This window comes from Esox lucius, chromosome 24 (genome assembly GCF_011004845.1).
Source record: "Esox lucius isolate fEsoLuc1 chromosome 24, fEsoLuc1.pri, whole genome shotgun sequence".
Taxonomy (NCBI): Eukaryota; Metazoa; Chordata; class Actinopteri; order Esociformes; family Esocidae; genus Esox; species Esox lucius.
In genome coordinates, this window is record NC_047592.1 from 16,966,624 (window position 1) to 16,975,620 (window position 8,997).

The following is an 8,997-nucleotide window of genomic DNA, read 5'->3' on the forward strand; positions in this document are numbered from 1 at the left end:
TTATATTCAGCTCTCAACCAAATAAAACATGTAACTTAGTGAAATGGTTACTTGTTGATGTGTGCAGTAAAAAAAAAAACTGTCTCCCTTAATGTTTTTATTTTTATTAATTTTTTACAACAAATTCAAAACCCAGTTATAATTCATATTATACATAATTAAACACAGTGTTCACAATGGAAAGATACAGTAGATTCCAACAGCTGTAGGGCATAAAGCTCTTGTATATGAAATTTAAGATTTCTTAGATTTTCCATGTGACAAATAACTGGACTGTACTATATAATTAGGATTTTGAATGAGGGGACCAAAAATAAATACAGAAATGTATGCAATCCCAATAGACAGTAGCTTTACATTGGTCATCCTTGTCTTGAAGCTATAAAAAAGAAAGTAGGTTGATTTAAGAAAAATATAGAATACACTGCAAAATATCTAGAAAAAAAAAAGGTGTCTTTACCTCTGGCATACATAATTGTTCAAATATATAATCAATGCCTCTGCCCATCAGACACACGTATGTACACAAGCTTCTCTCTTTCTCAGATATTGATACTGTTTGTCCCTGTGAACTGAGAGACGTAGGAGGTAAGGGCTGGATTTGTGGGGAGCACTTTGATTGGCAGGTCCCAACTAAAGGTATCCACGTCAACATGCTCCGCCCCTGTCCACACAATGACCTCTGATTGGTTCTGCAGCACAGTGGGTGGTTCCATGGGCTCTCTGGACGTGACAAACTCAAAGTGAAGACGCCACCGCAGGGTCACTGGAGTGGGACAGAATTGACAATGTCAGTTAGCTAGGTGTTAAAAACACAGGCACGATTTACGGCGAGAAGGACACCGGGAGGGCTGCCAAACTACCTTCAGGGATAGATTACCAGATGAAACTTACTGCACAAGACCCAGTGGAAGGTCACCACTGAGAGTGCCCATTACACCAGGCGTAATGAGTTTCTGGGAACAGGACTGTTTTGTCATCGTGGTGAATTGGTGCAAGATCAGTCATCTGAGAATAACGTCCCTTTCTGTCCCAACTCTGCATTGGCCAATAACAAACCAAAAGCCAACATATTTGTTCTCCCCCCAAGAAACACCACTTGTGGTCATGTTTTGGCCTGTTGTGAACCCCGGTCAGGAGAGCCGGGCGGGCGCGGGGGGGGCTTACGTACCGATGTCTGTGCTGAAGCCAGGGGTGACGTTGAGGGGGACGGGGAGGGAGAAGTGGCAGGAGGCGGTATGGAGGCAGGACTCCAGGTGACGACCGTGACCCGTCACACTGATGGACTGGCCAGGATGCCGCTGGTACCCCGGCTGGACCTCCTCCTCACTCTGCAGGCTAACCGAGTACTGACACACACACACACACACACACACACACACACACACACACACACACACACACACACACACACACACACACACACACACACACACACACACACACACACACAAACAAACACAATATCCTCATTCATATAAAAAATTACAGGAATCAGACAGTCAGCAAGGAATATATTTATATACACACAAACACACTTGTATACAGGGAATGTCCCCGTCTGAGAAGTTGAAGGTGCCGATGATGTCCTCCCCAAGCCTGAAGACGGTCTTGAAGATGCAGAACTTGGCCACTTTCCCGCGCATGTTAGTGATGTTAAACAGATCTGTGGAAGAAAGGTCAAATGTGACACAGCTGCTGATCGATCTAACAAACAAGACAGCGAGCTCAGAGACCAAGGACGAGAGTCTGTAAAGAGGCCCTCAGCAGCTCACACAGATGGAACACAACTCAGGCTGGCCACAATATGGGCTCGTCCCTCAGAGCTCTGGTCCGAAGAAGTGCAACCTACTGGGGAATAGGACACCATGTTGGACTTACGAGGACAGCGGCGTGAGGTGGTGATCATCAGCATGTCCAAGGCTCTCTCCAGGGGCCGAGAGTCTCTCCGTTCCCCCTCCTCTTCATCCTCCAAGAAGGGGTTTGAGGGAGCCACCTCTTCGTCCTGGGGAAAAGGGGGCTCCGGCATGCCTACAGAGAACACAGCTGTCACTCACTTTGACCAGTGACATTTAAAAGAACCAAGTCCTCCTAATAGATATCTCATAGGTTTGACAGGGACCTTGTGATGCATTGTTAACAATATACTTTTTACTAAGTTTTAATAATACGCTGCTAAAAAAAAATGTGCGAACACGTAATCATTACAGTATAAAACCAAGTCAATTAAACTTCTGGGATATCAATTTGTCCAGTTAGGAAGCAAAAGCGATTGTGAATCAATGTCACCTGTTTTGGTGCACATGAAAGTGACAACGGGTGCAGGTGGTGGCCACAGACATCCTTCCTGACTGATTATTTTCTAGTTTTATGTTTTGCTAGTGTCCTTGTCACACTGGTTGCATGATGTGGTACCTGCAGCCCATTCAGGTTGCACAGGTAGTCCTGCTCCTCCAGGATGGCACGTTCATTTGTGCCGTCGCAAGACGTTTTGCTGTGTCTCCCAGTACAGTCTCAAGAGCATTGAGGAGTAACCACGAGACGGGCCGTTACACGAGGAAAGCTGGACAGGGTCGTAGAAGGGCATCAACCCAGGACCGGAATCTGCTCCTTTGTGCGAGGAGCAGGAGGAGCACTGCCAGAGCCCTATGAAATGACCTCCAGCGGGCTACTGGTGTGCATGTTTCTGACCAAACTGTCAGAAAAAGCCTACATGAGGGTGGCGTGATAGCCCACAATCTTCTAGTGAGACCTGCTTTCATCACGTGTCGGCTGGACTATTGCAACTCACTATATTGTGGTATATCAGATTCTCAAATTTCCCGTCTTCAGTTAGTCCAAAATGCTGCGGCCAGACTTATCCTTAATTGTCGCAAATATGATCATATCTCTCCTTTCCTCAGATCTTTACACTGGCTACCAGTTCGGCAGAGAATAGATTTTAAAATCCTCCTCTTTGTCTACAAATCTTTACACAACATAGCTCCGGTTTATCTCTCTAAACTTATTCATCCGTACATTCCGTCCAGAAGTCTCAGATCCCACGACCAGGCGCTGCTGGTAGTCCCTACTAAAGCGTAGAGGGGAGCGTGCTTTTGCGGTGGCAGGGCCTCGTCTGTGGAACACCCTCCCTCTAGAGATCAGAACGGCTCCAAACCTCTCTGCTTTTAAGTCTTTGGTTAAAACATACCTGTTCTCTTTAGCATATTGATGATTTTTCTTGGGCTGTTTTTACTATTTTACATTTGTGTCTTTGTTTTAAAGTTAATCTTAGTTTAGATGTTCTCTATATGTTTATGGGTTGTTTTGCTGCTTTTATTTTTTATATGCTTGTTCTGTAAAGCACTTTGGTCGGTCTAGCGGCTGTTTAAATGTGCTATATAAATAAATGAACTTGAACTTGACCTGTGCTCGCAGCCTAGCACAGTGCAGCTCGATTGACATTTGCCAGAGAACACCAGAATTGGCAGGTCCACCATTGCTGCCCCGTTCTCTTCACAGATGAAAGCAGGTTCACACCGATCATGTGACAGACGTGAAAGAGTCAGGAGATGCCATGGTGAACGTTATGCTGCCTGCAACATCATCCAACATGACAGGTTTGGTGGTGGATCAGTGATGGTCTGGGGAGACATACCCCTTGGAGGGTCTCACAGACCTCCACATGCTAGCCAACGGAACACTGACTGCTGTTAGGTACCACGAAGAAATCATCAGACCTTACACTGGTGCAGTGGGACCTGGGTTCCTCCTGGTGCAGGACAATGCCCGGCCTCATGTGGCCAGAGTGTGTAGGCAGTTGCTGGATGAAGAAGGCATTGATGCCATTGACTGGCCCTCATGTTCCCCAGACCTGAATCCAATGTATCGGTGCTTCAAATTCCTCCGTGTCCACATCTCTGAAGACCTCTCCTGGACCTGTATTTTTTGAGGCAGATGAAGAAGGCCCATCTGTCTTCCCAGATCCTTGTGAACTTCTACCGCTGCACAAACTATTCCAAGGTGTGGTTTGGCGGATGCTCCCTGGCCGACCGGAAAGCCCTACAACAGGTGGTGAAAACCACCCAGCCCATCCCTGGTTCCCAGCTCCCAGTGATCGTAGACCTCCAGGGCAAGCGGTGTATGCGGGCAGTACAACAGGCAGGCAGTACAGGTCTCTTCCCTCTCGCACCAGCAGGCTCTTTCCATCACCTGTAACCCTGCTGAACTCTGTGACCCATCACTAACCAGACCCACCCGCCCACCAATTAGAACTGCCTCTCAGGGACCTTGTTGCACTACTCCCTTGTACTGGACTCTGACACTGCCTTGCAAGTTCTCAGTTGTTACATGTACGTGTCTACCTTGGGAACCTCATTGCTGCTACACAACTTCATTGCACATGCCACCTTGCATCTTCAATTTACCTCCACTGCACATTCAGAATTTCTACTTGCATTTGCCTCACTGCACAACTATTCATTTCCCACTTGTACATAAATATACTTACATTTTCTGCCCTCCCCTATTTGCCTTCATTGCTCATTTAGAATTGCCATTAGCACAGTATTTGCCCTCATTGCACATCTATACATTCCATTTGTAACATACACTATACCTAATACTTGTACATTTCCTGCCCTCTTCTATTTGCACATCTGGTTAGATGCCAACTGCATGTTCTTGTACTGTACTCGTACTATTCAATGACAATAAAGCTGAATCTAATCTAATCTGTGCATCCGATGCTGCCAAGTAGCGCCACAGTTTGTTCAGGAGCTGAACGTCATCCACGGGACGAGACTGAGCGAGAGGGTCAGGACGGCGACTCACTGTGCAGGACGAGGACTCTGAAGGGGACGCGCAGCAGTTTGATGGGGGAGTTGACCCTCTGGCATCCAATGGTCAGCTTGTAGACATACTTCACCGACTGGCCACGGAAACTAGGGGGGCCGTCGCTGGGCACCGTCTCGCTGTACGAGTCTGAGGCAGGAGAGAATCAAGAGGCACTGAGTGAGAGGGACAGAAGGATCCAGTGAATCCCCCGTGAACCGCATGCATGCGTTCTGTACGTGTATGAGGGTCGGTGTTCCCTCACAGGTTTTGCTCTCCCCAGGGTCCAGACGCAGGTCACAGAACAGTATCTTGGGAGGGGTGTCCAGCATGCACTGGCCTCGCTCTCCTGGTGAAAGACAGGAAGGGCATTGAAGAAGTGAAATCATTTTGTATGAGATACTTCCCCCTTCCCTCTCAAACAATGAACAAGCCGCATACTCTCCACGTGAATAGTAAGTAAAAAGTAGTGACCCCAGTCTGGTCCGTGTGCACATCTTCCTCATTTCGCAGCCTCTCTATCCATCTAGACTTCTCTGTTTCCCTCCCGCCCTCTCCATCACAATGCTTTCTTTCATCTGTTTCTCATTGTTCATTTCTTTTTTCTCCCCGCCCCTCACCATTTAGTCTTTCTCTACCCATTGTATGCCACTCAATGAGAGCCTAACAGCTTGACTAGGGTGGTGACACAAGCCAGACCACCAGGCAAAAGCAGTCCAAGCCAAGATGTCTGTCAGCTGTTTATCTATCGTTCATATGCTAGCTGACGACACGGTGCGATTTGGCCACCAACCGGCTGTACTGATGACTCCGCGGAGTACCTTCAGAAGATCCTTTGTGATTGGACATGTAGAATATTTTGACCCAATCTGTAAAAGTTTTGACTGAATCCAAATAAGTACACACACACACACACACACACACACACACACACACACACACACACACACACACACACACACACACACACACACACACACACACACTTCTCCGGCTTCCCTGTAGTTTGCTATTATAGCCAGTCACAGGCTTTGGGACTTACAATACTTCTCTCATGCTCTCTGTCTGCCCACTGTTGCTAGAATTGACACCATAAAAAAAAAAAAAAAAAAAACACACAACATTTGTTTTCATGAAGTAGCTGAATAAGCGAGCTGCTAAGAGGTCTACTTTTAATCATTTCCACTAAAGATATTACAAACACAAATTAGGTGGAAGAACAGTGCAAACTTTGGTAATATAATTTGGGTAAAATATACATTGGGTTTTTATTGCAACTACGTTTTTAAATATCTGCAGTGAATTAAGATTCAATACATCTGCATAAAGAGCTAGGGTGTCAACTATGACATGACACTTTGACTTTGAAAGTACTTAATCATTAAGTATTTGACTACCGCTAACAAAATGACATGGTTCGCTGCTTTGTACTACATAAAAACTACATTCTCACACCCAAACTCATAATTCAGAAATTTGATGTCACTGCATAGTAGGGCAGCCTACAGTTCACTACAGTAATATACTCTACTGTATACTACTACTCTACAGTAGAAGTGACCCAGTTTTGGTTTCTGTCTACAATGAATTCCAATGGCAGCCAACGCATTTGCAGTAATTCATTACATTTTTGCAACACAATTAGTCATATTCACTTAATAAACAAGCCTTATTAACTTAATAATTCATGAGTAAAATTAACATCCCTAAAAACATGACTGTGCTGGATACTGTGACTTTTCACTGTGTCCACTCCTTATAAAAGTGAAAAACAAAAACAAAAATCAAAGCCTTCACATAAGGCCACATTCATAAGATGCCTCTTAGATGTATCTATGCCGAAAATATAGACTGTTAGCTTTCCTTTGATACCGAATTTGTCCTACAGTACTCAAACTGTTTTGGAGTATTTTAACAAGGCTAATGGTAGGTTGGATTAGTTCCTAAATAATTACACTGAAAGTGACTCCATCCCTGCTTGATAATTATCTACATTTTATTTTTCAAATTATACCCAAGTTATACCCTGTTTACCCCAAACATTTGGTATTCACTTTGTAGTCTTATCTGAGAAACCCATAAAGGTCACAAAGTTGAAGACTGGGACATACATTCTCTGATACATGCCCAGCGACTTCTTATAAGAATACTTGGTTAACCAGCAGGTTTGTCCAGCAAACATGGAGAATAACACTCCCTCACCTACAAACTTCAGTCACCTTGCAACTGCCGAAGTCACCAGAGAGCTGCTACTGTTCAATGGAACTAAGTAAATGCATGTCGGCTATGCCACCCAACTACAAAGTAAACACCAAGACATTGGGTGAAAAAATGGGGTACAACTCGGGTACAAATATAATAAAATGTAGATAAATATCCAGCAGGAATGGAGTCAAATATAGAAATGTATTACCACACAGAGCACCTACCATTAACCTTGTTAAACCACAGACCACCTAGCATTAGGCCAGTGTACTTGAACTAAACTGTAGTGAAACTTTAATACTGTGATGCACACTGCAAAAATAAAGTTTCAGAGGGAAACACAAGACTAATTAAGAATATCCCAGTTGAGTAAGAAAATGTTGCTTTCAACTAAACAGGAAGTTCAGTAAAAAATAAGCTACTTATTCTTGCTTTCTACTTATTGTCCTATTCTTTGCATACAATTGCCCTGAATTAGAAAACTATAATTTTGCTCGTTTTCAGAATTGTCTTATTACAACCAATCTTTTTGGGGGGAATTTCTGTTTAATTCCAGAAAGGTAATTTACAACTAACCACATTTTATAGCATTACAGTTGTAACAAGCATGTATGTTGACAAAATGTCTGAGCAGGGGAACATGACAAATCACAATTCCTTCTCTCCTGTCCATCCTTCCACTCACCTCTGCTGGGAATAAGGACCGTGTCACTCTCTGCCTGGACATCCTGTTTAGTTCCCTGGGCTGGCAGAGCTACTCTGCTCTCACTGGCATGGAACTGGCAGTGGATCTGGGCACTGGACCACGCTAGCATCTCACTGACACAGGGAGATATGACATGGGTTAAGTTGCGTTTTGAAATATTTTACCCATTTAACCTAACATTCCCAAATGTAAGACATTATTACTTTTGATCGTTTTTAACTCTGATTCTAAGAGGTATAAGTATGTTTTTAAAATGTTCACTGACGACCGGTGTGGCATGGCATTTAGGATGAAGTGACATGCTCATGCCAGGAACAAAACGAAATTGCATGGATAGGAAGAGGAGAGAACACACCTGCTGGCGGAGGTGGAAAGGTGAGACATTGGGTTGGTGAACGTGATGAGACATTCCATCACCTCCCCAGCCAGGAACACCGGACCTCGCGCCATTGAGGCCACCACCTCGATCATCTGTAAAGTCAGTGTAAACAATGTGCGTCTAGTACATGTGTCTAGTCTTTGGAACACAACAAACTAGGTGTTTGAAACGCGTATTGTGTTACCAGGTTTGCTAATTATTTTACCGTGCAGATTTACAGTTAGATAAGAGACTTTCTAGTTACGATTGATTACATTCGGTCCACAAATTAACGTCTTTCGTAGTACAGTGCCTAGCTAGCTGGCTAAGTTAGTAAGATATAATCTTGCAAGTCTAACCGTGGAAGTTGAATAATAAATAAGGCTCTTAAACCAAACCTTGGCCTTGGCTGGAGCTGCGGCTAGCCAACTGGTTACAACTCAAGTCCCAGGTCAGCAAAGACAGTGTCAAATCGATATGATATAAAATGTTAATTGGCTATCTTATGTTAGCTACAGTACAGATGATACTTTCAGCAACACATCTCATAAACAATAACAGTACATCACGCCGCTACACAACCATAAAGTGTCCAGGGTTTAAAATAAAAAGCTACCAAACATAGTATTTTCCTATTGTGTAGCCTATAAATTAAACCGATGAATTAAAATATATGTAATAATTACAATGTTCTTGTTGAAATTTTAAAAAGCTACTAAGCAGGTACACATTTTTCAAGAATGTCCCAGCTGCGCGTTATTCAGGAATCATATTTTGTTGGCCATCTGAAGAGCTCCGTGGCATCTGGTGTAGCTATTTACGTTGTAGATTGGGGGGGGGTGTAGTTTGTTTAAGATCATTTATTGGTCCAAAATGTTTTTTTAAAAGACATAGCATGAAAGAACATGTAAGGCGT

The 8,997-nt window shown here is 43.9% G+C and overlaps 1 protein-coding gene across 2 annotated transcripts; it reads right to left on the minus strand.

Moving 5' to 3' along the window:
* Positions 1-415: 415 nt before the first annotated feature.
* rgp1 (GP1 homolog, RAB6A GEF complex partner 1) lies at positions 416-8,846 on the minus strand. 2 transcript variants are annotated; one of them, XM_029117284.2, is made up of 10 exons: positions 8,768-8,846; positions 8,480-8,520; positions 8,079-8,194; positions 7,703-7,836; positions 5,078-5,161; positions 4,813-4,962; positions 1,882-2,031; positions 1,539-1,666; positions 1,172-1,349; positions 416-766 (listed from the first exon to the last, which is right to left on the minus strand). In XM_029117284.2, exons 3-10 carry the CDS (start codon positions 8,192-8,194, stop codon positions 543-545), a joined length of 1,164 nt encoding a protein of 387 aa, XP_028973117.1. In that variant the 5' UTR covers positions 8,480-8,520; positions 8,768-8,846; the 3' UTR covers positions 416-542. The 2 variants fall into 2 exon arrangements, with proteins under 2 accessions (XP_028973117.1, XP_028973118.1); XM_029117285.2 differs by lacking the exon at positions 8,480-8,520 and having other exon boundaries at positions 8,768-8,844.
* Positions 8,847-8,997: the final 151 nt, after the last annotated feature.